At 60.3% G+C, this 27,368-nt stretch overlaps 3 protein-coding genes across 12 annotated transcripts; 2 read left to right on the top strand and 1 right to left on the bottom strand.

Moving 5' to 3' along the window:
- Window positions 1–6,562: 6,562 nt before the first annotated feature.
- NLRP6 (NLR family pyrin domain containing 6) lies at window positions 6,563–12,868 on the top strand. The gene is made up of 7 exons (XM_057728597.1): window positions 6,563–6,842; window positions 7,072–7,110; window positions 7,384–9,148; window positions 9,972–10,064; window positions 11,135–11,305; window positions 11,382–11,549; window positions 12,020–12,868. Exons 1-7 carry the CDS (start codon window positions 6,563–6,565, stop codon window positions 12,156–12,158), a joined length of 2,655 nt encoding a protein of 884 aa, XP_057584580.1. The 3' UTR covers window positions 12,159–12,868.
- A 1,639-nt stretch (window positions 12,869–14,507) lies between these two features.
- PGGHG (protein-glucosylgalactosylhydroxylysine glucosidase) lies at window positions 14,508–23,916 on the top strand. 10 transcript variants are annotated; one of them, XR_009052811.1, is made up of 14 exons: window positions 14,508–14,844; window positions 15,096–15,377; window positions 15,722–15,932; window positions 16,009–16,444; window positions 17,208–17,327; window positions 17,743–17,874; window positions 18,073–18,184; window positions 18,386–18,458; window positions 18,550–18,686; window positions 18,825–18,958; window positions 19,085–19,180; window positions 19,254–19,351; window positions 19,406–19,636; window positions 19,738–23,916. XR_009052811.1 is itself a non-coding variant. In XM_057729200.1 (14 exons), exons 2-14 carry the CDS (start codon window positions 15,119–15,121, stop codon window positions 19,791–19,793), a joined length of 2,076 nt encoding a protein of 691 aa, XP_057585183.1. In that variant the 5' UTR covers window positions 14,508–14,790; window positions 15,096–15,118; the 3' UTR covers window positions 19,794–23,915. The 10 variants fall into 10 exon arrangements, 7 of the variants coding, with proteins under 7 accessions (XP_057585183.1, XP_057585181.1, XP_057585182.1 ...); XM_057729200.1 differs by having other exon boundaries at window positions 14,508–14,790; window positions 19,425–19,636; window positions 19,738–23,915; XM_057729198.1 differs by having other exon boundaries at window positions 19,425–19,636; window positions 19,738–23,915.
- IFITM5 (interferon induced transmembrane protein 5) lies at window positions 22,987–24,240 on the bottom strand. The gene is made up of 2 exons (XM_057729205.1): window positions 24,028–24,240; window positions 22,987–23,493 (listed from the first exon to the last, which is right to left on the bottom strand). Exons 1-2 carry the CDS (start codon window positions 24,217–24,219, stop codon window positions 23,281–23,283), a joined length of 405 nt encoding a protein of 134 aa, XP_057585188.1. The 5' UTR covers window positions 24,220–24,240; the 3' UTR covers window positions 22,987–23,280.
- Between the last annotated feature and the right edge of the window lie 3,128 nt (window positions 24,241–27,368).

Genomic DNA, 27,368 nt, shown 5'->3' with positions numbered 1-27,368 from the left:
ACATCTTGTTGGAGAATTCATTCTTTCATCAATATATATGAAATTAGTAAAGCTACTCCAGTTTTTTTCCAGTTTAATTGGGATATAATTTACATACAACCCTGTATAAGTTTAAGGTGTACAGCATAATAATTTGACTTCCATATATTGTGAAATGATTACACAATAATCCACGAAGTTTAGCTAACATCCATCATCTCATATAAATACCAAAAAAAAAAAAAAAAGGAAAGAAAGAAAAGAAAAAGAAAAAATTGCTTTTTTTCTCCTGTGATGAGAACGCTTAGGAGTCACCCTTCTGACGACTTTCATATATACCGTGTTAGCCCCAGCCATCATGTGGTGCATGGCATCCCTAACCCTTACGTATCTTATAACTGGAAGTTTGTGTCTTCCTTTCCACTTCATCCATCCAGCTTTCTTTTGATTAGCATTAACATGGTATGCCTTTCTTCATTCCTTTGCTTTTAACATATGTGTCTTTATATTTAATGTGGGTTTCTTGTGGACAGCGTATGGCTGGGTCATGTTTATATCCACTCTGATAGTCTCTTTCTTTTAATTGGTGTGTTTAGATCATTTACATTTAAATTGATTCTCGATATGGTTGTGTTAATATTTACATATTTATAACGGTGTTGTATTTGATGCCTTTGTCTTTGTTTCTTTTTTGTCTTCCACTCTTTTTGTACCTTCCTTGGTTTTGAGTATTTTGTATGATTCTGATATCTCTTCTCTCTTAACATGTCAGTTATACTTCTTTAAATGGTTTAGTGGTTTCCCTCGAGTCTGCAATCTGCCTTTACAATTAATCTAAATCCATTTTCAAATGATACTATAGCCCTTCACAGGTAGCACAAGTACCTTCTAACAGAGAGCCCCCAGTTCTTCCTTCCCACCCCTCGAACACCACCACTGTATGCTTCCCTGATACACAAGCTACCACCATCTGATATACAGCTATCAGTATTTTGAGCAAACTGATAGATCAGCTAAGTATAAGAAAAAGAAGAGATTTTATTTTACCTTCATTTACGTCTTCACAAAAGCTCTTTATTTCTTTGTGCAGATCTGGATTTGGTGGGCATCACATTCCTTTTCTTTGAAGAACTTCTCTTAACATGTCTTGCAGGACGGCTCCACTGGTGAGAAATTACTTCAATTTTTGTTTGTATGAGAAAGTCTTTATTTCTCCTTCATGTCTGAAGTATAATCTCACTGGATAAAGAATTCTAGGTTGGTGGATTTTTTCTTTCAACAGTTTAAATATTTCATTCCGTGCTCTTGCTGGCATGGCTTCTGAGAAGTCTGATGTAACACTCATCCTTGTTCCTGCTGGTAAGGCAGGGGTGTTTTTCTCTCTGGCTTCTTTCAAAATTTCTCTTTGAGTGAGACAGGAAGGCTCAAGTGAGCTGAGGTTGAATATTTTTTCCTTCCCCCATAGGTTGGGCTCTGTTAAAATCCGTATTGGATGCCAAGAGGGAAGGCCATGTGGAGTCCCTGGAAGAAGACAGTGATCCACACGTCAGGGAGAAAGGCCTTCAAAGAAACCAGCTCTGCTGACATTTTCATCTCAAACTTGTAGCCACCAGAACACGTGAAGGCTAATAAATAAGACATCTGCCTCCGAAACTCCCAGTGGGCAGGAGTATAAGAGGAACAGAATCACTGCAATGAAAAACCTCATTAACAAAAAGGGGCATGATTGCCGCCCAGGATGCCTGGCCCGCCGCTGCCGGCTGGGAACGGCAAAGACACTCCTGTTACACTGAGTGAGTTTTGGGTGTTGAGCTACTGGGATGAGTCCCATTTAGTCATGGTTTATAATTCTTCTTATACGTTAATGAATTCTGTTTGTGATATGTTTGCCTGTTTTGACTGTCAGGGCCATATGGCCTCATAAAATGACTGAGAAGTATCCCCTCTATTTATATTTTTTGCAAGAGTTTGTAAAGGATTGATAGTAATTCTTCTTTAAATGTTTGGTAGAATACCAGTGATGCCATCTGGGCCTGGGCTTTTCTTTGTGAAAAGTTTTTGATTATTAATTCAACCTCTTTATTTGTTATAGATCTATTCAGATTTTGACATTTCAGTAGCTTGTGTCTTCCTAGGAATTTGTCCACTTCATCTAAGCTATCTCATTTGTGGGCATACAGGGGAGCTGGTCAGCTGCAGGTCTACCACAAGACCCCCCACTTCCTATCACCTCCCAGATAACACACTCAGCAGTACACTCAAACATTATCTGCCCTGGCCTTTGCGTTGGCGAGCCCTGGTCTGGAGTCGTAAGACTTCACAGGAGTAAAGGACCATCTTTGTCCTCCCCGTACCCATCCCTCCAGAAAAGTAGGTGTGGGGCCTGTGATGGTTCTTTCTCTATGGTCAGGCTGTAAAGTAGGATCACAGTAGGGGAAGAAGCACACAAAGTGCTCAAGAATGAGGCTTTTCAAAGGCAGCAGGACCAAGGGGAGGGGAAGCCCCAAAGGAGGAGTGGGTGGTGTCGGGGACACAGGCACCAGGGCTCCAGGGAGGCCTCATTAGCAGCTGCCACAAGGACAAAACTGGGAGTGAGGGAGAAAGGATCAAAGGTTTTCATGAAAGTTTGTTGACAGTAAAATCCTATGGGAGGGACTTTGAGGAAACTGACGATGCAGTCTGAAATATTTGTTAAAGATTTAAAAGTCATACCTTTCGAAGCGGCCGTGCTGAGCCGCTAAAACTTGCGGGAGACAGACATCCAGCGGGACGGGCACCGCGTGCACAGTGGTCCCCATCCTTCGCTCCTCTTGTTTTCTTCTTCTCACCAGTTCCCTGCCTTCTCTCATTGCCACTTCTCCGTCTGGCTGGGCCCCTCCTTCTGCTCCCAGCCTCCTCTCCTCATCTCACGTAGTGGCGAAGCTTCCTGGAAACCTTGGCTCCCTATATCAAAACCTTTTCCAGGGCTGTTATCTGCAGGTGCTGGGAGTTTATGGGGGCACAGAGTCCACCCTAGGAGGGTCCATCTCAGGAGGTGGGGTGACCTTGGCACCCCTACATCACAGGCCCCAGGGCCCCTCCCCAGGCTGGCTGTGGCAGCCCGCACCAGACAGACACAGCACCACGCCCCAGCCCCGTGTGACCTGAGCCCCACGGCTATCTTGGTTACTTTGACAAAAAGAAAAGACCGTTTTGAGGAAAAGTTCTTGGTCAGCAGCGTTACGTGCTGGGGAGAGGTGCAGTGGGATCAGAACTGAGTGGGTTTAGAAACATGGACATTCTTGGAGACCCCCGAAAACACAGCTTCATGGTGAGGGGTCATCCACGAGCGTGAGGAATGAGGGCAACATGCCTAGAACGTGCCAGGCTCACGCATTACAGCTTTACTCCTCTCGACCCCTGACACTGACGTGCTGTTACCATGCATTCTGTAGATGAGGAAATGGAGGCACAGAGAGGTTAAGTAATGTGTGCAAAGTCACATAGCTATTGGATGGTGGGGCCAGGATTTGATCCCAGACAGTCTGGCTCAGGAGGGTGAGCTCTTCTGTCTAAAATAACAATGTAAGGGAGATGGTTCAGCTGCAGAGAACCTGCTCCCAAGAATTCATACTGTGGAGGGAGAACAGCGAATGTGTATTTAGGAGGAGCACAGCCATGGCCTGTGTGGGACGCCTGTCTGAGCAGCATCTCAGGGCTCAATAGGGGATCCATGAGGGCCATGCGGGGTCTTCAGGATGGGGCTGTGGCTGGGGACCCCACGATGCCCCAAAGCTGTGCAGGGCCAGATTCTGTCCACAGCTGAGCTCTAAAACATCTGCTTTTGTGGTCCAAGCCATTGCTTTCCCTGGCAAAGCCCCCTCTGCAGAATCCCAGCATGTTGGAGCAGCTGGGACCCCATACAAGGCTGCTGTCCCTTTGGCAGCTGAGGCCAGACTTTGCTCGGGGCTTGTCTCCAGGACCCTGACTCCAAGGAGACCCTGCCCCCTCCTCTGCTTTGCCCGGTGCTGCCCACACTGTGGTCTGGAGGGAGGGTCTGTCCCTGCTCTGGGCCTGGCCTGGGGTGGGGGGGCTGCTTCAGCACGCCGGGCAGGCGCACGGCTCCATCCTCTCAGGGCTCTGTGGGGATAAGTGAGGTTTGTTCACGTTCTTTAAAAAGCACAAAGCACCCCTCCCGCCAGGATGTGTGCTGGCAGTGTCTCCTCCAGGCTCTCCCCTCACCCATGCTGCTCTGTGCCCAAGAGGCTGCCTGTGTGGAGGGCAGTCAGCAGGAGGTCAGGAGCAGGAGAGAGCGTGGAGGCCACCTTGGGGTAGGTGTGAGTGTGGACAAACAGAGCCTTCCCCTTCTTCTCCCTCAGCCTTCCTTGGGGAGAGGTGGGGTCTGTTCATCTTAAATAGAAACAAAACTCGTAGGTAGCATGGGCACCTCTGTGGGCCCTTTCCTCCTGGGGAAGGGGCAGCAGAACAGGGGCCCCAGGACTCTGAGTTCCCTCCCCAAGGGCAGCTCTCAAGGCTCCTGAGGGAAGCAGGACTTGACACAGGGATGACTTGAGTCTGAAAGGCAGTGACGATGCCAGAGCCCCTGTTCTTGCAGACGCCCTCTCACAGAAGTGCACACTCACGCAGGTCCTCTCAGAGATACCGTGTTCGTTTCCTGTGGCTGCTTAGCCGTTACTACAAACGCAGTGGCTGAAAACCACACATTTGTATTCTCTTTCGGTTCTGGAGGGCGGAAGTCCAAAGTCAGTTTCATTGGGCTGAGGTCCAGGTGATGGCTCAGCCACACTCCCTCCAGAGGCTCCGGGGGAGAATGTCTTCCTTCCCCGCTGCATCTCCAGCTTCAAGCGCTGTGTCCCTTGCGCTCCTCAGCTTGTGGCCCCTTCCTCTGTCCTCAAAGCCAGCAGCCTGGCATCACATCGCCTTCTTCTCTCTGTCTCTGTCATATGACCCTTGTGATGACATTTAACAATAACTATGCAGGAAAATCTCCCATCTCAACATCCTGAATTTAATTAACCACACCTGCAAAGTCCCTTTTGACGTATGAGGGAACATCCACAGGTTCCAGGGACTGGGATCTGATATCTCCGGGGACTCTTCTTTAGCCTGCCACAAATACAGTTACACAAACTCAGTATCAAGGTGGTCACACTGACAGGTGCAGACATACACACGCACTTGCATTTCACACGGGCAGACACTGTCAATAGAAACCCACACCTGTCAGTCACACACATTCCTCATGTCCAAAGCTCTTCCCATCAACCTGCTCAAGCCAGGCTTGGGAGGCCACAGAGCTCTTCCCTGTCCCATTATCTCCTGGCTCCCAGGTGACAGCCTTCTTTCCCCCGATGACACCATGCAAGTCCCTTCTACCTAGGACGCCCTCACACACCCTGCCTTCAGAATGTAACCAATCTTGAGGTCTTAAAGTTTAAGGTCTTGTTCTGAGCCAGCCACCTCCTCTATGCAGCCCACCTTGCTCTGCAGTTACCTCTCATAATCAGGCCTCACTGCCACACCCTGTGGGTTCCCAGAGAATGTAAAGGAAATAAAGGAACAGCAGAAGATCAAAGGTCACCGAGCAGAGCCCTTAAAGGCTGGTTGTGTGCAGGGGTCACAGCGCCTGAGTTTGGGAGCTTGGTGACTGTTGGACGGACAACTCAGTGGTGGCTGAGGTAGAACATCTGGGTTGGGGGCGTGGATGGGGCTGGACAATCCCCCTAGGACTTGACTCCAGTTAGGCTAGGGAGGGGTCATCCCTCTGATCCCCACCTCTGTCCCTGAGCGCTAGACCTAAGGGCCAGACTCTGTGGACCAGCCAGAGGCCTCCTGCTGCAGGTGAGCGCTGGCTTTCAGAGTGGTCATTGGGCATCAGCCTTCTGGGTCCTCTGCCTCACCCTGCTGACTCCCTGGGGCTTCACACCCCATAGATACACCCTTCCCCCACTGCCCTTCCCCCTCAGGAATCTAGGGACTCTATCCCCCCAGAGGGCATCTGTGAGGTCTGTCCCTCATCAGGGGCTCAGTCTCAGCCTCTGGTGCAAGGCCCTCAGGATGGGCCTCAGCAAAGGGTGCAGTGAGCACGGGTGTCCTGGGGAATCTCGGAACACAGCCTGGGCGGGGTGATGAGTCGGCTTTCTGCTGAGGCCAGCTCTGCTCCAGGCTCCTGGGGAACAGAACAGAGCGAAGGGAGGAAAGGGGAGAGCACAGGCCCTTGTAGACCTCTCATACTGGATGTTTGACCTGGACGCAGAAAGGGAGATGCAGAGCAGGAAGGCGCCCCCTAATGCTGGGGTCAGCCGCGGCCAGTGCCAGCCAGGGAGTGACCCCACTTCACCACCAGACAGCGCAATGCAGTTGGCGGCCAAAGCCTTGGAACACCTTGGAGCAAAGTCCTAGGTCGGGTCCGGGGAGGGGAGGACGGCCCTCCCGGTAGAGCGCTATCAAGCGCTCTGGAGCCACCTGGATAGATGTGGGCGCGCCCGAGCCCCTGCCGCTCACGGATGCCCCGGAGCGGCGAGGAGGGACCAGGGTCACCGGGGCTCCGCACGCCTGCTAACCCCGTGTGCCCGCCCCCAGCATGGAGCCCCGCGCTGCCGCCGCCCGGGAACTGCTCCTGGCCGCGCTTGAAGACCTAAGCCGGGACCAGCTGAAGCGCTTCCGCCACAAGCTGAGGGACGCGCCGCTGGACGGCCGCAGCATCCCGTGGGGGCGGCTGGAGTGCGCGGACGCCGTGGACCTCGCGGAGCAGCTGATGCATTTCTACGGCCCGGAGCGCGCGCTGGACGTGGCCCGAAAGACCCTGAAGAGGGCGGACGCGCGCGACGTGGCGGCGCGGCTCAAGGAGCAGCTGCTGCAGAGTGAGCCCGGGGCGGGGGTTTGCCGGGGTCCCCGCCCTCCGTTCTCCCCGGCCTGGGCAGAGTCCTGGCCACAGGCCTCCCTCCTTCCGCTTCCCCAGAAAAGCCCCGGCGCGCCTCCGGCCTGGGCGCACGTCACCCACAAATTCACGCCCCCCAGGGCTCCGATCCCGCGGGGGCCCCTCCCCACGCCGCACCGCCGGCGGGGCCTCACCTCAGTTCTCCCTTGCAGGGCTCGGCCCCGGCTCTGCGGCGCTGCTCTCCGTGTCCGGTAGGTCTCTCTCTGCGGGAGGCGCAGGCCCCGAGCTGCCCCGGCCTTGAGCCCTGGGTCTGGAGCACGAGTCCCCTCGAAGTCACTCGGAGGGTCCCGACAGCGGGTCCCGGGGAGGAGAGCGGATGGGAAGGGGGCGGTGGCGCCACAGGGGAAACTGAGGCCTGAGCCCAGCGGGGAGGGCAACAGGCCCCTGAGAGTCGGCTGACACAGCCCGCCTCCTCCGCGACCCCCTGTTCCCCTCTCCCCGGTCCGGCCCTTCCCTGCCCCCAGAGTACAAGAAGAAATACCGAGAGCACGTGCTGCGGCAGCACGCCACGGTGAAGGAGAGGGACGCCCGCTCGGTGAGGATCAACAAGCGCTTCACCAAGCTGCTCATCGCGCCCGAGAGCGCTGCCCCGGAGCCGCGGGCGCTGGGGCCCGCGGAGGAGCCGGAGCCGGAGCCGGAGCCGGAGCGCGCCCGGCGCTCCGACACCCACACCTTCAACCGCCTGTTCGGCCGCGACGAGGAGGGCCGGAGACCGCTGACCGTGGTGCTGCAGGGCCCGGCGGGCATCGGCAAGACCATGGCGGCCAGAAAAATCCTGTACGACTGGGCAGCGGGCAAGCTGTACCACGGCCAGGTGGACTTCGCATTCTTCGTGTCTTGCCGCGAGCTGCTGGAGCGACCCGGCGCGTGCAGCCTGGTCGACCTGATCCTCGAGCAGTGCCCGGACCGCGACGCGCCGGTGCGGCAGATGCTGGCGCAGTCCGAGCGGTTGCTGTTCATTCTGGACGGCGTGGACGAACCGCCGGCGCCGGAGCCCGCCGAGGCCGCGCCCTGCACGGACCCCTTCGAGGCCGCGAACGGCGCGCGGGTGCTGGGCGGCCTGCTGACCAAGGCGCTGCTGCCCAGCGCCCGCCTGCTGCTGACGGCGCGCGCCGCCGCCTCCGGGAGGCTGCAGAGCCGCCTGTGCTCGCCGCAGTGCGCCGAGGTGCGCGGCTTCTCCGACAAGGACAAAAAGAAGTACTTCTACAAGTTCTTCCAGGACGAGCGCAGGGCAGAGCGTGCCTACCGCTTCGTGAAGGAGAACGAGACGCTGTTCTCGCTGTGCTTCGTGCCGGCCGTGTGCTGGATCGTGTGCACCGTGCTGCTCCAGCAGCTGCAGCTCGGCCAGGACCTGTCGCGCACCTCCAAGACCACCACGTCCGTGTACCTGCTGTTCGTCGCCAGCGTCCTGAGCTCGGCGCCCGCCGCCGACCGGCCCCAGCTGCAGGAAGAGCTGCGCAAGCTGTGCCGCCTGGCCCGCGAAGGCGTCCTCGGGGGCAGGGCGCAATTCTCCGAGAAGGACCTGGAGGGACTGCAGCTTTGCGGCTCCAAAGTCCAGACGCAGTTTCTCAGCAAGAAGGAGATGCCAGGTGTACTAGAAACCGAGGTCACCTATCGGTTCATTGACCAGAGCTTCCAGGAGTTCTTAGCCGCGCTGTCCTACCTGGTGGAGGACGAAGGGGCTCCCTGGGCACCTGCTGGCGGCGTCGGGGCCCTTCTGCAGGCGGACCCGGAGCTGCGTGGCCACCTCACGCTCACCGTGCGCTTCCTCTTTGGACTCCTGAGCGCAGAGCGGATGGGGGACATCCAGCGCCACTTTGGATGCGCGGCTTCAGAGTGTGTGAAGCAGCACGTCCTGAGATGGGTGCAAGACCAGGGCCAGGGCTGCCCTGGGGCAGCGCCAGTGGGGTCGGAAGAGACCCAAGGGCTCCAGGGCACTGAGGAGTCAGAGGAGGAGGAGGACGAGGAGCTCAGCCACCCGCTGGAGCTGCTGTACTGCCTGTACGAGACGCAAGAGGACGCCTTTGTGCGCCAGGCCCTGCGCAGCCTCCCTGAGCTGGCACTGGAGCAAGTGCACTTCAGCAAAATGGACCTGGCTGTCCTGAGCTACTGCGTGCGGTGCTGCCCGGCGGGGCAGGCGCTGCAGCTGGTTAACTGCAGGCTGGCTGCCGCACAGAAGAAAAAGAAGGGCCTGGTGAAGCGGCTACAGGGCAGCCTGGGCAGCAGCACGTGAGTCCCCAGGGCAGGGCTGCCCTCTTCTGCAGGGGCGTGTATGCCAGTGCATCTTACGCACCCGAGTGTCCATCTGGGCCTGGGGAGTGTGCCCAGACCCCGTGCCTGCTCCCCAGAGCAGAGGCACGACTTCAGGGCTGGTTTTCCCCAGCTCCTTGCAAGGCAGCTCCCAGGGTGTCCTCACCATGCCCCCCTCTCCAGCACCCACATCCAGGGCAAACCTCCCAGGACTCCCCCTACCCACCAGGATGCTTTGTTGTAGTAAGTTCTGGAATACACCATGTCCACTGTGCCCTGAGCCTTTGCTCCTGCTGTTCCCTCCACCCAGAACACTGTTTACTGCCTATCCTCACAGCCGCAGAAGTGCCCCACTGACTACTGTATGGGCCATGACATCTGCCCATGCCCATCTCCTCCACCAGACCCTCAGCTCCTCCAGGGCAAAGCTCATGCCACTCTTTCTGTGCACCTAATTCCAACCCAGCACCTGACTCAGGTGTTCAGCATCTGTTGGGAGAACAGATGTGGACGCTGACGGGGCTGGGGTTGCCCACTGCAGGTGCAACGACAGGCCCACCTGGGGTGTGCAGGTGACATGCCCCCATGGGTCTCACATAGACAGCTTCAGTGGGGAGGTGCATGCGGTCACAGATGAGTGGTTTCACTTTGGGTTTGGGGTGAAGAGGGAGGAGGGTCCTGGCCCAGCTTGGGGGAGGGGGCAGAAGCAGCTCTGATACCTCAGGACTGTAGGAAGGAGTCCTTCGCAGGAGGGAGGGACAGAAAGGGGCTGGGGCCTTCCCCTTCTTTTCTCTCTTAGTAGCTCTCGAACCACCATGAGGAAACCCCTGGGCTCCCCACTGCGTCCACTCTGTGAGGCCATGACCGACCAACAGTGTGGTCTGAACAGCCTGATGTGAGTGGACATGTCCTCAGCCCCTCCCCTGGGCAGGGGTGCAGAACGGGACACCTTGGGCAGGGGCAGAGGTGTGGCCCTGTCTGGGAATGGCTGAGGGGACAGGCCGAAAACCCGTGGCCCCTGGTGTCCCTTGCTGGGGTCAACAGGCTCTGCCCACAACAGGACAGAGGCGGGAAGAGGGGATGGGGGCAGGGCTCCAGCACCAGCTTAGGTGCTAGTTAGGACAGAGGGCTTGGCCCCACTTTGAGTGGAAAACAGAGTATGGCTGAGCATTGGGGCGGGGGGAGGAAGGGGATAAGGAAGGCCAGACTGTATTTTCCATCCCAGGGAAGGCTGCTAAGTGCTATTGGAAACTGCTGGGTGGTCCCTCTGGAGTCTTAGATGCAGGTGTGGAAGGTGTAGGGGGCGCAGCGCAGGCGCTGAGGCCAGTCTGCCTGAGCTTCAGTTTCCTCCCCTGGGAAATGCAGCCAGTAGCTTCCACCTCAGAAGGTTGATGTGAGCATCAATGAGGCAGTACTGGGTACATAATCTTTCCAGTTACTGTTTGCTACCACCAAGGAAGCAGAAAATAAGAAGGACTATAAGACCTAGTACCAATAGGGCCTGGTGAAACAGGTGTGGTCGTGTGTCGATGGTGACATGTGACCTAACTTGGCATAAACATCAGGAGCCAAAACAGTGATCAGCTCACTTGGCCATCAATTCTGCTGCCCAACTAAGTGCACGGAGACGCTCATCACAGCACCACTTGTAACGTCCAGCTCTTAGGGGCCGGCTGACTAAATAAGCTCTGCCCACCTGTCCTTCGTGGGTAATTCTATGGAGTTAGACACATTGAGGGGAAGGTCTTTTATCGGGTCATCAAAAAACTTGTGGAGGGAAAAAAGCTTCCTGAGGGAAAAGGGGAGTGCAGTCCAGCAGGGACATGCGTGGTGACAAAGGGCAGGAGAAGCTCCGTGGGACCCAGGGAAGCCGGGGTGGAGCCAACACGTCTGCGGACTGAACCTCAGCCCCCCAGGGAGTGGGCAGCTTGCACAGGTGGGGACCCATGCACTTCTTGACCACAGGTTGTCCCGCTGCAAGCTCCCCGACTCGGTCTGCAGAGACCTCTCCGAGGCCCTGAGGGAGGCCCCCGCCCTGACAGAGCTGGGTCTCTTCCACAACTGGCTCAGTGAGGCCGGCCTGCGTGTGCTGAGTGAGGGCCTGGCCTGGCCCCAGTGCCGGGTGCAGACACTCAGGTGAGGGCTGGTCTGGAAGGGACCAAGGCAGGGACGGGGCTCCCACAGCTGCAGCTGAGATCCACCCTCCTCCTAGGGTGCAGCAGCCGGGCCTCCGGGAAGCACTGCAGTATGTGGTCGGCCTGCTCCAGCAGAGCCCAGCACTGACCACCCTGGACCTCAGTGGCTGCCAGCTGTCAGGGCCCATGGTGACCTACTTGTGTGCCGTCCTGCAGTACCCAGGATGCCGCCTGCAAACCCTCAGGTGAAGGCAGGGCTGGGAAGGGTGCCGGGAACACAGCCTCTCAGTCCTGGGTTGGGGTGGGTGCCAGGGGCTTCCCCCAGACCTTAAAGAGGAGTCCCTCCCAGGCCTTCCTGAGGGACCCCACTGAAACTCAGCCCCTGGAGACCCACCCTCTATATCTCTGGCCCCAGCCCTGGGCCTCAACCACTCTGCCAGACCAAATGTCCATCTAGTGTCTGGTGCCCGGGCCACAGTCTGGACTAACACCCTTTAACTACCTGAAGGCTCTGGCCCCCAGTCCCTGCCTCTCCCCGAGCCTCCGACGCAGCCCCCCACCCCGACTGGCCACCTCCTGTCACTGTGTGCCTTTGGCACAACCCAGGTCAATAGCCCTGCCGCTGCCCCCACACATGCTCCCCGTCACTGCCTCCCCCAAGCCCCAGCGTCCTCCGCCCGCCAACCCTGCTTCTGTCCTCTGCATACGGCTGCAGTCTGACCTCCGTGGAGCTGAGCGAACAGTCACTGCAGGAGCTGCGGGTTGTGGGGACAGCAAAGCCGGGACTGGTCATCGCACACCCAGCACTGGACGGAGACCCTGAGCCTCACGAAGGGCTCAGCAGTGCCCTCTGAGCCCTGAGGAGAGACTCCGGTCAGCCCTGCGGAGTAGACCTGCCATTCCAGGGCGAGAGGATGCTGCTCTCTGCTGTAGGCAATTCTTTTGAGCCTGAAGGGCCCCAGACAGGCAGGTGGGAGACCCCGACAGACACAGCCCCTTACCTTCTCCTGGACAACCCCCGGGACGTGCCCCTGTCCCCACACCCCGGGGACAGCTTACGTCTCTGTCCTCCCCACCAGGAGGAGGGATTCTCCTCCCCTAACCCCCACTGCTGTCCCGCCCATGTTCCTCTCCTGGGACCCTCCAGCCCGCCCACTGCAGACACCCCCCCCAGCAACAAGGGTGATACTGAGAGCCCCCAGAAACTGAGTACCTACTGTGTGCTGGCCTTTCCCTGGTGAGCTCAGCACAGGAAGACCCACTGCTGATCCTGTCCCCTTCCACAGTGTGGGCACCCACAGCCCCACTACTCAGCTCCAGCTGCAGGGGATCAAGCAGGGGCTGACCCTTGACTGAAGGCAGGTAGGCCCCCGTCCCTCCTCAGGAATTTGGGGCTCAGCATTAGGAGTGAAGCCATCCTGAGGCTGTGTGGTCTGAGCCCAGAGGTGTCCGCTCGCTGTCTGAGGACTTCAGAACAGAGACCAGAGGCGAGTGGATGTGGAGCAGTGGCCCTGCTCTGGATGACGGCACAGGTGGTGGGCAGCGCCCCCATGCGCTGACAATAAACTCTCCTTGGGATTCACTTTGCTGGTTTCTGTTGCACTTAAGTAGGGTCCTAACAGACGCTCATCCTCTTTTCCTTGGTCCCCAGCCCATCCCAACGGGGCGGGGTTGTAGCCTCTGTTTCCCAGGTGAGCCCAGGGGAAGAGCCTGCTGCGGGAAGCTCTGATGTGAGGCTTGGCCTCGATGGGCAGGGCCAGCAGCAGACAGACCCCACATCCTGGCGTCTTCTCTGCTGAACACTGCTGATCTGGGCCGGCTTCTGAGATCCCCGTCTCTTCATTTCCCCAAATTCCCTTCCATAATCCATTTTCAAATCCAGTTATTCATGCCACAAAACAGACAAAAAATCCCTGCCCTTCTGGAGCTGGCATTCTAGCAGGAAGGGAAAGCAGGAGGTGGGGTGAGGTGCTCCTCTTACGTGTCTGGGAAAAGGAGCCTTGGAAAATCTAGCTGTGGACGGGGCATTTGAAAATGGAAGGAAGTGAGGGATCAGCCCTAAGGATGTCTTGAAGGAAAGGCAGTGGGATGGCAAGTGTAAAGACCGAGGCCAGTCTTAGTTGGCTGGGGCTACTGTAACCAAATACTGCAGACCGGGTGGCTCTGGAGGCTGGGATGTCCAAGGTCAAGATGCCAGTCAATGTGGGGTCTGGTGAGGACCGTCTTCCTGCAGATGGCTGTCTTTTGGCTGCGTCCTCACAGGGTGGAAAGAGAGTGAGCTCTGGGCCTCTTCGTATAAAAACACTAATCCCATCCTTGACAGCTCTTGACCTAATTATGTCCCAAGGGCCCCACCTCCAAACACCATCACAGTGGGGATTAGAATTCCACAATGGGTTTGGGGGGGACACATTCAGTCCACAGCAGGGAGCAGGCTTGGAAAGCGCAGAAGCAGCAAGGAGGCCAGGGTGGCAGCAGTGGGATGGGGGAGGGGCCCTGGGTGGCTTGTCCTGCCCGTGAGGTGGGCTTGGAGCAGAACTTAGCCACTCTCGGGGTGGCTGTGGCTCTCCTACCAGGGGCTGTGGGGGCCAGAGCAGGGCGGCACGAACCCAGGAGGACGGCCTGGTCTGAGAGGTGGATGGTGAGTGCCGGCATGCCCACCAAGGGGACTCGCGGGTGGGTGTGGGTGTCGGGACAGAGAGGCCTGAGCAGCGGGAAGGGTGAAGTCACCATTGCTTGTGCTGGGGAGGCCACAGGAGAGCAAGCTTCAGGGACACGCTGAATCTGAGTGTCGCTGGCTGGGCGAGTGGTCAGAGCACAGTCCCTCGCAGCAGACCAGGGCTAGAGAAACAAGGTCCATACAGGGCCAGGGCCTGGAGCCCGCGGTCGGGGGTGGGGGGTGCGCAGGAGGCCAGTGGGGAGGGGAGGCTGAGAGAGAAGGCTGGGGGAGCCAAAAAGTGGGGCGGGGACGGAGGGCGGGGCTCCAGGAGGGGGCCCCGCCCGCCTCGCCTCTCCTGGGGGGGGGGGGAGGGGAGGAGGGGGAGCGGTGGCTCAGGAAGAGAGGGAGGACCCCGCGACGCGATAGGGGACACCTCGGCCGAAACCCCGTTCCCCTCTGACCCACCCCTGGAGAAGACTCAGGGGGAAGCTGGAGCTGGGCTCCTCGGCCTCGCAGGCCAGGCTGATGGAGGCGGCCCGGCCCGCCCGGCCCGTGCGCGCTCCGCCCTCCCGGAGGTGGGCACGCGCCGTCCAGCCCGCCCTGTGCGCCCTGGGGCGGGGACACGGGGCCTTCCGGTGACACGGCTGCCTGGCTGCTTCTTCTCCGGTTCCGGAGGGGCGGCGTGGCAGGGCTGCCGGAGACCCAGACGCGGCCGCCACCCTCCTGCCCCCCTCCTCCCGCGGCCGCCCTCACCGCGCCCCGTTCCCCGCCTGCCTCCTGGAGGGTGAGGGCCGGGCTGAGGCCTCCTCGCCTCCCAGGCCAGGCGGGTTCGCGGGGCTGCGCCTGGAGAGGGCTGGAAGGGTTGGGACTGAGGCCCTAAGGTGGGAGTCAGGGCCTCTGCTGGGTCCCTGGAAATCAGTACTGGGGGGAGGGGGAGCATTTCTGAGGGTTGAGGGTGTTTCCGGGGGGGGGGGCTTGAGAGTGAGGGGTCTGGAAAATTGGGGCTGCGCAGGTGGGCGCTTGCCCCTCCCTGCATGGGTGGGCACAGCAGCCAAGTTCTAAGGAAAGCTTTGGGGTTTACAGAAGAGGGGGGCCCAGCCCATTGTGGCGGCCTCTGACGCCCCTTTTGCAGGCCCTCCACGAGCCAGCCTTTCCATGGAGGACGCTGGCGAGGACGCCACCAGGTTCACGGCCCATTCTCTGCCCAGTGACCCCCGGCTCCTGGCCACTGTGACCAACGCGTACTTGGGCACACGTGTGTATCATGAGACGCTGCATGTGAGCGGCGTGTACAATGGAGCTTTGGGGGATACACACCGGGCCATTCTACCCAGTCCCCTCAACGTCCAGCTGGAGGCCCCTGCAGGGTCAGGAGAGCAGCTGACCAAGACCTTTGTCCTGGACACCAACACAGGTAGCCACTGCCTGACTCCCGCTCCCCTCCGCCACTGTTCCACGTGCATGGGCGACCCGACGGAGGGCCGTCCAGAGGATGCTGACTCCCAAAGAAAGGGAGGCCTGAGAGGCCCTCCGCCGGGCGGGCCTCCCGGACCAGCAGGAGCTGGCAGCCCCTGTTCAGCTGTCACTTTCCAGACAGGGCAGTTGGGGCCTGGCGGTGGCTCCACCTCACTGCGGGGAGAGGTGGACTCCTCTCCCCACCCCCCCACCCCCTCAGAAAGGCCGGCAGCTTTGGAACTGTCCTCTGCGGCCCTAGGCAGGGTGTACAGATTGCCCTGTCTCCCCTCCCCGCCCCACCAGGCTCCTTTCTGCACACCCTGGAGGGCCCCAGCTTCCGGGCCTCCCAGCGCATCTACGCCCACCGCACGCTGTCTCACGTCCTGGCCTTCAGTGTGTCCATCACCCGCTTGGCTGCAGAGAGCAGGCCCGTCACCGTGCTGCTGCGGTCAGCCTTCTCCCCAGAAAGCCCAGACCTGGACCTGCATCTGGGTCCTGACTTCCAGGGAGCCCGGTGAGGAGGGGGCGTGGGGCTGGCTGGGTGGCCCAAGGAGGGAGCCCGTCCCTGAGACACAGCCCTCCTCTTGTAGGTACCTGTACGGCCACACACTCATCCCTGAGCAGCCTGGGGGGGCACAGCAGGAGGTGCACATGTTGTGGACACCAGTGCCCCCAGCCTTGACCCTTGGGGAAGGGGAGGAGGAGGGGACATGGGAGTTCCTGACGGTGGTGGGTGGCAGCCAGGCCGAGGTCCAGGCCTGCCTCACTGGTGCCCTGCAGCTGCAGGCCAGGCGCACTCTCTACACGGCTCATGCCCGGGCCTGGGCCCAGCTCTGGGCAGGCTGTGGCCTGGATGTGGAGGGGCCCCTGCCCCTGCGCCAGGCCCTGCGTGGAGCCCTCTACTACCTGCTCAGCGCCCTGCCCCAGCCCGGGGCCCTAGGATACATCTGCCACGGCCTCAGCCCAGGGGGCCTCTCCAATGGGAGCCGTGAGGAATGCTACTGGGGCCACGTCTTCTGGGACCAGGTGTGTAGTATCCACCCCTCATGTGCACATACTGCAGGGCCGGCTGCATACAGAGCTGCTACCCCTGCCCTGCCTGGGATGGGGCCGTGGTTGGGGAAGCACAGGGACCATGGCGGAGGGAAGGCCTCCTGGAGGAAGCAGTGTCTCAGCTGAAGGCTGTGTAGGCATTTGGTGAAAAAGCGTGATTCAGGCAGGGGACCAGAGGGCTCAGAGGCCCAGACCTGAGCAGGTGCAGGGCATCTGGCCAGGGAGGGGGGTGCCCTCACCGCTGCAGGAAGAGCCGTTGTAGGGGGGCTGAGGAGGTGGTGGAGACCCTAACTGGGGAAGGACGTGGGCAGCGGCGTGCTCTGGGAGGACGCTTGTGGCTGCTGGGTGGAGCGAGGGTGGAGGAAGGGGAGGAAGCCAGGACCACTGACCGCTGGGCTTGGGAGGGTCCAGGTGCTGCTCCCACACGTCCTGATGCGGAGGAGCTGGTGCTGTGCTCCCTTTACAGGTGGGGCTCGGGGAGGCCACCTACTCCCTCTGGGTCAGGCAGCTGGTGAGCAACAGAGCAGGCTCCCCCCAGGCTGCCCGTGCCCAGGCTCTGGTCTGAGCCCTGGGCAGACGCAGATGCCCACTGGGGACCAGGCCTGAGCAGCATCTGGGCTGGGGACGGGGCTGTGGGGTTGATGGGCAGAGGGCAGGAGAGGAGGAAGCTGGACATAGCCGGTGGGGAGAGAGGAGCGAGAGGTCCGGAACAGGGGCTCACCCGCTGTGCGCGCAGGACCTCTGGATGTTCCCCGGTGTCCTGGCGCTCCACCCAGAGGCTGCCAGGGCGCTCCTGCAGTACCGTGTCTGCACCCTCGGCGGGGCCCTGGACAATGCCCGGAACCTAGGGTACCAGGTGAGGGGGACCTGGGCACCCACCCTGCGGGGCCCCCAAAGGGCCTGATGTCCCATACTCCCCTCCAGGCCTTCATCCCTCATCCCAGCCTCCTCTGTGGGTGGGGCTGGCACGTCCTGGATTCTTATAGGGGGCTCAGCGGCATCCTGTACCATGCACATGGGAACAGCAGCTGGACTGGGACCCAGCAGGCGTCCCCTCACTGCCGTGCCCCAGGGCAAGTACACAGTGGAAACTGGGCAGAAGCCCCCTGGTCCCCTCAGAGCCAGCCAGCCCCCACGAAGGCACCTGGGACAGTTGGTGCCTCTGTCTCTGTCTGTCCTCCATGGCTGAAGGCTGGGAGCGTTAGGAACCAGGCAGGCCATCCCCGCCCCGAGAATGGAGTCAAGTCTTCTCCATCCCCCCAACCCCCCAGGGAGCCAAGTTTGCCTGGGAGAGCGCGGGCTCCGGCTTGGAGGTCTGCCCTGAGGCCATTTACGGGGCCCAGGAGATCCACATCAATGGGGCCGTGGTGCTGGCCTTCCAGCTGTACTACCACACCACCCAGGTGAGGTGTCACTGTGCCCGCCAGGTGTGACCCCCTACCTAGTGGGACCTGTCTGGGGCCAGCCCTGTGGAGCATCGCGGAGCCAGGCCTTCATTTCTGGGCACTCAGAAGGGTGGGCGTTGGCAAGAGATGCAGTCACCAGTGGGAACTAGAGTCACAGGTGCCGCGGTCTCTGCCACACCGCCTCCTCCTCCTTAGGACCTGCAGCTCTTCCGAGAGGCTGGTGGCTGGGATGTGGTCCGTGCCGTGGCTGAGTTTTGGTGCAACCGAGTGGAGTGGAGCCCTGGGGAGGAGAAGTTCCACCTGAAGGGTGAGAGCACAGCCATGGCGGGAGGAATGTGGACACCAGCGTGGGGAGAGTGGACGGTCATGAGTGGAGGGCAGGTGGACGCTCCTCGGTGCAGCACGTGGCTGCCAGCACCTGGTGCTGCCGGTCCCGCCCTGGCGACAGGCATCAGGGGCGGGTCCCTGAGACCCTGCACTAAGAACCACCCCGTACTTACGTGCCCAGGAGTCATGCCGCCCGACGAGTACCACTCAGGGGTCGACAACTCCGTGTACACCAATGTCCTGGTCCAGAGCAGGTCAGACCCGGGCACCTGCCCCTCCTCCACCGCACTGGGGGCCGGCCAGGAGTGTGGGGCCCAGCCCACCTCTCCCCACTTCTGCTCCTAGCCTGCGGTTCGCTGCTGCCCTGGCCCAGGACCTCGGTCATCCCGTTCCCAGCCGGTGGCTGCTGGTGGCTGAGAAGATCAAGGTGCCCTTTGACCCGAAACTGAACTTCCACCCTGAGTTTGATGGTTACCAGCCTGGTGAGTGGACGTGGAGCTCCTTCAAGGCCCTTCTTCCCTCCCACAGGGCCTCATGTCCACCCTGGATGCCCCCTTCCCAACAGAGCAGCGCCCCCCCCCCCCAACCCCACCAGCAGCACCTCCTCCCTCCCCCCCCAGGAGAGGAGGTGAAGCAGGCAGATGTCGTGCTCCTGGGATACCCTGTGCCCTTCCCCCTGAGTCCTCAAGTTCGCAGGCAAAACCTGGAGATTTATGAGGCTGCGACGTCCCCCCAGGGCCCTGCCATGACCTGGGTAAGAAAACTGCAGGGTGTGGGGCAGTGGTCCTCAGGGCAGCCACAGTCCTGTCCCACTGGCCTCAGTCTTCCCTCCCCATGAAGTGGGCCTCACCCCAGCATATCCTCTGACCTCTGACCCCAGAGCATGTTTGCGGTGGGCTGGATGGAGCTGAAGGACCCTGGGCGCGCATGGGACTTCCTGGAGAGGAGCTTCGCCAACGTCACAGAGCCCTTCAAGGTCAGCCAGGCCCCAGCCTCGACCTACACACTGACCACGCCTGCCCCCTGCACTGACTGCCTTGCCCCTGCAGGTGTGGACGGAGAATGCAGACGGGTCGGGTGCCGTGAACTTCCTGACAGGCATGGGGGGCTTTCTGCAGGCAGTGCTCTTTGGGGTCACGGGGTTCAGGTGAGTGCAGGGGCTGGCAGAGGGGCATCGCCTGCTGCCAGCCCCTCCTCACAGAGCCTTCCCCTCCCCCCAGGATCACCGGGGCCGGTTTGACGTTCGACCCCATGTGTCCGGCGGGGATCTCCGGACTGTGTGTCTCTGGCTTCTCCTACCAGGGGAGCAAGCTTGACTTTTCCTTCTCCAAGGGCTCTGTGACTGTCGAGGTCACGGCCCAAGCAGGGCCCTGGGCCCCCCCACTGGAGGCTGAGCTGTGGCCATCACAGAGTCGGCTCTCCCTGCCCCCAGGTAGGCCACCACTCCCAGACCCACCCAGGGGTCCAGGGCACGTGGCACTCTGGTAGCCCCCAGCGTGTGACCTCACCCCATGGTGCCCTGTCTCCCTTCAGGACACAAGGTCTCCTTTCCCTGCTCAGCTGGCCGGATACAAAGGTCACACCTGTAGGAAGCAGGGGCAGCAAGTTCTGCTCCAAGAGTTTCCAGGGAGGAAGTTCTGAAGACATTAAAACACCTGCCTGGAGCTCACAGGACCTTCTCCGGGACACCCTTGGACTCTCCAGCCCGAGTCCCTCCCCCGGCCCTGTCCTGCCACCTCCACCCTAAGGACCAGGGCTGTTGGCTTCAGGAATGTCTCTCAGGTCCTCCCCTCTGGCGGGTGCTGCTGATGGCTGCACTCATCCCTCCTCAATGCTCTCCTGGCCTGCAGCCCCCCCCACCCTCCTGGACGTAGCAGCCAGGCTCACAGCTTCCAAGGAAAGCCTGGATTCTTTGGCCTAAGTTCAAAACTCTGCCCTGAGCAAGAGCCCCTCCCCAGCCTAATCCCCCAAAATGGGCAGCTTCCCTGCAGGCTCACACAGCATGTCTGCTCCCACCCTCCCTCGGTGCCCCTTCCCTAGGACCTTGCAGCGTGAGGTGGGGGAGTGGCCAATGGTTCTGCAAAGAAGACAGAGACAGCTGTGGGCTTCCATGGGAAGGATGGCAGGATGAGGGGCATGGGGGAGACTCATTCTCCTGTTGGATTACTTGGACACTGAGTCCTAGCTTTACCACAAAGGAACTTTCTTTATCACAAAATTGGGCATCAGGTATGGCTCGGTCCAGGTGCTCTTGGGGTGTTGTGAGGACTCAGCATCCTCAGTCCTTGGCTCCTTTTGCCTCTGGGCCACTTCAGTCAGATTGGATGGTCTCTGTCACATGCCTTTGCTCAGCTGGGAAGGGAGGGGAGTGGGGTGTGGAGCAAGACCCTGCATTTCCCCCTGACCAGCCAGAAGGACTGGGGCCAAAGTGCGCATGAGTTCAAGGCCATGGCCCTGGGCCCACCTGTCCTGGTCAGGCTGCCCTCAGCCGAGGCTCTGCCCACCGTCTCCTCCTGGGCCTCAGCCCCTCTGTTGGCTGAGCAGACTTGGGTTCTGCGGGGTTTCCCCAGGACGAGGTGAGACGCCACAGAAATGCTGGCGAGGGCCGTTGCCCACTGCACCAGATCTGCCTGAGGAATAAAAGCTTGGTGCTGGGCAAGTTTTGTCTGCTGTGAGGAGCTGATGGGCTCCTTCCTGAACGTGAGGATTTAGTAAAGGATCAAGTTTCCCTTCCCTGCAGCTGGGAAGCAAGTAAGTGGGTCCCGTCATGTCTGCGCCCTCCACCCTCCTTCGTCTGCAAACCACTGCTCTCTGTTCTCAGCAGAGAGTTAGCCCGGGTTCTCCAAGAAGCAAACACTAGGCAGACAAACTGTGACGGACTGAAGCCCCGTGAGGGAGAGAGGGAAAGGGGATGGGTAGAGGCACTGGGGTCACCGGGGCCAGCTCCCCGAGAACATGTGGCCTCAGAATGGAACCAGTGTCTTGGTGGGGCTCCCCCAGGTTAGGGTTAGGGGTTAGGCCCTCACCCAACTGCTGGCACTTACACAAAGGCCCAGGCAGGTCTGCCGAAGCAGAGCAGGGTGGCCAGGGACTGTCCCCATGAGGCAGACACTTGCCTTTGCAGCCTTGGAGCCAGATGTGGGCACAGGCATCAGATGGGGTTGGTAGGTGGCCCTACGCCCACAGGACTGACATAGCCTGATACTTGCCACGTGTGTGTGTGTGTGTGTGCGCCTGTTGAGGGGCAGTCCTCCAAGGGGCCATGACAGGGTGGCAGCGTGTGTGTGCTGGCCTGGCTGGTCCAGCCCATGACAGCCAATTGCCTAAACTTGATCGGAGTCCCTCACCCTGCCCAGGAGACAGGCTGGGGCAGGAAGGGTTGCTGGTGACCTTCCTCTGTGCCTGGCTTGATGGCACATTCTCTGTCCTCAGCACCTGGACACAACTTGGACAATCCCTGCTCCCCTCACCAGATGTGGGGACCAGCAGACCATCCCCTCCTTGGACACATTTACCCAGCTATACACAGGCTGACCCCTGCTTCCAGCCTCTGTGTCCAGCATGGGTTGGTCCCTTCCTGGGCCAAACCTGGAGCTCAGTGTTGGAACACTGTCTCCATCCTGGTCCGAGAACTGGTCTTGTCGTTGGTCCAGTGTGGGACCAGCGCCCAGGAAGGAGCAGTGCTCCATCTCCACCCAGGCCCCGGCCAGCACAACCTCTGCCCCAGGGGCTGGCTTGGAGCAGCGCACTCTCAGCAGCGGCCTGGGGCACTGCTGGCCTGCAGCCGGGACGCATCTCTGCTGGTGCGCCTTGGAGACTGCTGAGCCAGCTGCTGGCTGTCACAGGAGGGGGCTGCTCTGGCGGCTCCAAGTACAGCCGCTAGACAGAGACCCCCACCCCCAGCCCTGGCAGGGTGGGCAGGCAAGGGCAGGGGAGGGACCGTGGGCGGGGTGTTCAAAGCCCTGAGCCGCCCTGTGGTTAAGGCCCCTGCTGTTAGCCTGCCCTGTCATTGGCCTGGCCACAGCGAGGCCCCAGGGGCCTCACTGCCAGCCACAGAATGTGCATGTGTGTTCAGCAACCCCCCTCTGCCAGGCTCTGCTGGGGCTGGTGTGGGGGTTGTATGAGGACATGCACTCGCACCAAAAGCACTCAGAGAATGTCCTCACCCCCAAATGTTTTCCTTTGTGTACAGTCATGCGTGTGCGGGGGTGCTCGTGTGTGTGTGTGTGTGTGTGTGTGTGTGTGTGTGATGGGCATGTGCACGGGTGACGTCGTGACCTTGTCTGTGTGCTTGTGTGTCTGTGTCCAGCCCCACTGATCCAGGCAGGAGGGAGCCCACTGCTGGGATGGAGATGGATCAGAGTTAAAGGGGTGCGGGGTCAGGAGGACGGAGAGAGGGACCCAAAGAAGGAGGTGAGCACAGGCTCAGCCACGGACAGGAACACGCAGGACAAGGACAAGAGCCCTCACTGTGCACACACGTGGACTCGGAGACACACCACACATGTTCTGAAAGACAGGCCACTCAACCACAGCCCAGCAGAGATCAAAGCCCAACTTCCCAAACTTCATTCTAAAATACTCAGGCCCTCCGCCCAGAAGCCGCAGCCTGCCTGGTGCCTGAGTGAGGGGACAGTCCGGGCACAGCCAAGCTGACAGGGCAGGGCGTCCACCTCAGATGCTGGGGGCAGTCCAGGGGATTTGGCTGTGGTGGTCCCTGGGGTAGCTCCCCTCAGGAAGATACCCTCCCCCACCCCAACCAGGAACACACCCGGAAGGCACTTTCTGGAACCAGGCACTTTTAATTGTGAAACAGGCTGAGCCTGGTGAGTGGGGATGGAGGAGCTGGCCTGGGGGCTGGGTGCTAAGGGACTGGGGGCATCGAGGTGAGGGTAAGGCCCTGGGGTCCACGTGGAGGGTCTCCAGGGTCAGTTTAGGTGCCCAGGCTGGGGCTGGTGGGTGGCCTCAGGCACCTAGGTGAGTCGGGGTTCCAAGGGATTAGGGTGGAGCCCTGGGGCAGTGCCCTGGGGTTGGGATCCCTGGGTCAGGACAGGGCCCCGGCCCAGGCCCAGCCTGTCAGTCATAGTCTGAGTCGTCAAACTTGGTGCTGAAGAAGGCAGCGGAGCCCTTGGCCAGCCGGGACAGGTGCAGGGCGCCAGTCACCACCAGCACCAGGAGCAGCAGAGGCGGCACCAGCGCCCACATGGTGGCCAGGATGTTGTAGCACTTGGCTTTGGAGCCGAGACGCCGGGCTGCCTCCAGATCTCCAGCCACCTTCTGGTCTCGGGCCTGTGGGCCAGCAGCAGGGCCAGGTCTCTACATGTGCTTGAGGGGGGGTGGGGCCTGCCACCCCATCCCAGACAGCTCCTGGGTCCACACCTCGGAGGACCTGCGCTGGACCCAAAACCTGGATGGAGGGGTGTGGCCTGAGGGGACATTGTCTGGGTTCCACCCACTCCCTTCACTGCCCCCAGATGGACGCGTGGGCTTGGCCTTTCCCGGGGGCCTTGGGTCGGAACGGGCTCAGCCTAAGGTGGGGCTGAAAGGAGCCCCTACAACCTCGCACTCTGGCTGTGGACCCAGTGGCCATCCCAGGCCAGCAGCAGCCTCCAAGGACCCTAACCTCCAAGGATGGGGAGTCCTCAGCGCCCCGAGAGCATTTGATGGAAGAGACCCCCTTGGGTAAGGCCCCATCGACCCTGGGCTCTTTGGGACAAACTAGACGCTCCCCTTCATTTTTATGAACCCACCCCCCCCACCCCAACTTGATAAGCAGCCCGCATGAAATGCTCCCGGGCCCCCTGGAAGCCCCGCGAGGCCCACCTTGATGGAGTAGGCCAGCGCCAGGAAGCCCAGGCAGCACAGGTTCAGGTAGAGGGTGCTGAACACCGACCAGATCAAGTGGTCTCGAGGCGGGGGTCCCGACGCTCCCAGCGGGAGGGCTGTGTGGGAGGTGCCGTCGGCCTTGCGGGGCGTTGGGGCCCGGCGGTCCTCGAGTGGGTACGACGTGTCCATGGGTTCCAGCGCCGTCTCCTCGCTCGGACTCCTGCTTCGAGGGTGGGCGCCGCGGCCGCTTATAGCCCCCGCCGCCGCCGCCCCCCCCCCCCCCCCCCCCCCCCCCCCCCCGGCTGACCGCCCCGCCGCTAAATATAACGGCAATGACAGCCCGGCCCGGAGCCGAGTGGTCTGCCCCGCCGCCGCGCCGCCCCCGGCAGAGAGCCCGCCCCCTCCCAGAGACCCTGCCCGCGCAGAGGCTGGGGGGCGGTGCTGGGGGGCGGTGCGGGCCACCAGAGCCTCTCCAGTCCAGGTGGTCCAGCTTAAGGAGCCCCCGTCCAAGGCTGCCAAGGGGGAGGGGGGCGAATTTCCCGGATGCCTGCCAGAGCCCCCTCGCCTGCGGAGGGTTGCCGCCCCAGCTGGACGGCAGGGCGAGGCGGGGCTGCTGAAACCACAGCCCCTCTGTCCCAAGAGCTGCCCACATCCCCTCTGCTCACCAGTGCCCACCCTGCGGGAGCGCCAGTGCAGGACAGGCCGCAGCCGCGTGGAGGACGGTGCTAAGGAGAGAACAGCCGGGAAGAGAGCCCGAGGGTGGGGGGTGCGTTACCGGACGCGCTGAGAGCTGGACCACTGCTGTCCGGGCGCTACAGGGGGCTCTCCAGGACCTGCTCTGGGGACTGCCCTCCTCCCTGCCCAGCTGGCAGCTGCTTCTCAGGCTCCTTGGCGTGTTGCTTCTCCCTCCCGAATCCAGAGCTGTTTGCGGGGATGGGCTTATGTCTGCATCCTGGTCTCATCTCCCTCCAGAGGACCCGGCAGCCTCTTGGCTAAAAACACCGTATGTGTGCCAGTGGGCCACATGCCGGCTTCACGTGCTCCGTGGAGGAGGGCTCCCAGGATCTCAGGCCTCAGTCCTCAATAGGAGACCTCAGGTCCCCACACCTTCTGTCTGAGTTGGGGCTGCTACAGTACCTAGTCTTAGTACCTAGACTAGTGGCTCATAAACAATAGAAATCTATTTTCATTTCTGGAGGCTGAAGGTCTGAGATCAGGATGCCAGCAAGGATGGGTTCAGGTGAGAGTCTTCCTGGTTGCAGATGGTGCACTTCTCAGCGCTCCTCACTGGTAGAAGGAGCTGGGGAGCTCTATGGGGTCCTTTTTATAAGAGCACTAATCCTACCATGAGGGGTCCACACTTATGACCTAATCACCATCTAATACCATCACACTAGGAATTGGGGGGAACCCAAGCATTCAGTCCACTGCACCCTCTGGCCCATCTCTCCCAGCACGGGTGGTGGCCACTCCACCCATCCAGCTGCTCAGGCCAAAAGCCCTGGCTTTACCCTGTGCCTTCTGCCACTCATAACAGATCCATTGGGTCCCACCTTCCAGAATGTGCAGAATCTCACCCCCACTGGGACCTCTGAGACCAACCCACCCTCACCTCCTGAATTAGCACAGCACTCTCCTCCCCTTGGAATTCTCACTGTTACAGCCAGAGTGACCTTGTTACAACAGAAAACAGGTTGTGCACCTGCCCCCCCACCAAGGGCCCCCACCTCACTCCTGAGGCCCTGCATGTTGCTCCAGGCCACGCTCCCCGACTTTGAGAAGGACATTTAATAGGGAGGCTCTTCGTGTCATGCCCTGAAGAAGGCTGAAAAAGAAACAGGACCGGGCAGCAGTAGAAGCTGAGCTGCAGTGAGGCCCAGCAAAGACCTGAGCTGAGTCCTCTGGAGCTTGGAGGACCCTTGAGAGATGTCCAGAGCAGGACGAGGGGTCCAGGTCTTCACACCCCTGTGTTGGTCAGACCTTGCAAGTGGGATGCCCCTTGAAGGAGGTGTGACTTTGAGGTACACCATTTTCTTCAGCAGAGCCGGTCCCAGGACGGCTGCCCACTCTCCCAGCAGTTGGGAGAGTGAGTCCTTTCTTCCTGATGGAGGGTCTGAACGTGCATCACAGTGTCGGCCACAGCCTGCCCGTTGAGCTGCTCACGTGGGCCTCTTGGAAGAGGTTCTGTGAACAGCCCCTCCAGGACCCCAAGAGGCTCCTCACTCTGGGTGAGTGGGATGAAATCTGGCTTCTGCTGCTGCAGCTGGTCTCAGAGCCACACTGATACTCACTCACCACCTCTCTTCCAGAATCCGTCCGACCTTCTCCTTACCCTCAGCTAGCAGCTCTGCTGGGCATGGTGGATTACTGTGTGATGTGGTCCCTTCTCCAGGAGACCTAGGACTTGGTCATCATGACCATCTTGGGGCAAGAGTGCTGCACATGGCCATTTACCCTCAAAACTGGGCAAGAGAGGACCTCGCTCCCACCCCATGTGGAGTGGCCCTCCCTCCTCCTGCAGACCAGAATGAAGTGACCCTGCCTGTGACCCTGGCATGAGAAACAAAAGGACATCCAGAGACCTTAGGTCAGCAGCACCTTGTGTCATGTGAAGGAAGCGTCCCCACTTTGGGAAACAGAACTTCTGAGCCCACAGAGCCCAGAGCAGCAGGGCTGAGAGCATGAGGCACCTGTGGTCCAGGGCAGAGGCAGAGATGCTCAGCCTTGCTCTGGGGCCCTGGACCCGTACATTCTACCCACAGCCACACAGCAGCTCATGAAGGCCTTTGGCCTGATGGCTAACTGGAGCCAGGGGGGTGCCCACCCCTTGTTTAGTCCAGTGGGTGGTGCAATGTGGGACGGGACTGGCAGACCTGAGCCTGTGTTCCCGTCACGGGGGATGATGTATGATGTGGACTCCTGTGCAGGGTCAGTGTTCCGAGTTGCTGAGGGGTGCAAATGAGGTCTGGGAGCAGTGGTGGCCACCACACCCGGATACATGCTACCCCTCTGGGGGATGGGGTCCAATAAAGTAACTTGCTTGCAGCTCTGTGCCCACCCACCCCACAGTGTTCAGGTCACCCCCAGGTCCATCTGTGGCCATCCATCTCCCTCACACGGAGCTGACCCATGGAGACCTGGGCTGGGAAATTTTCCTTCCCCATCATCTGGTCCCAAGGGGCTCTGCCTGCAGCCCCAGGGGCATGCAGAGGGACAGACCTTGGGAAGCGATGGTGGATGACACGGGGTCAGGACAACCTGCCCGTTTGACCTGGAATGTTCCACGTCCATCCTTAAATGCATTGCTGCTGGGCCAAACTGTCAACTGAAAGACAGAC

Source organism: Hippopotamus amphibius, chromosome 3, assembly GCF_030028045.1.
Source record: "Hippopotamus amphibius kiboko isolate mHipAmp2 chromosome 3, mHipAmp2.hap2, whole genome shotgun sequence".
NCBI lineage: Eukaryota > Metazoa > Chordata > Mammalia > Artiodactyla > Hippopotamidae > Hippopotamus > Hippopotamus amphibius.
The sequence above is the reverse complement of the archived record's forward strand: the minus strand, read 5'-3'. Positions and strand labels throughout refer to the sequence as shown.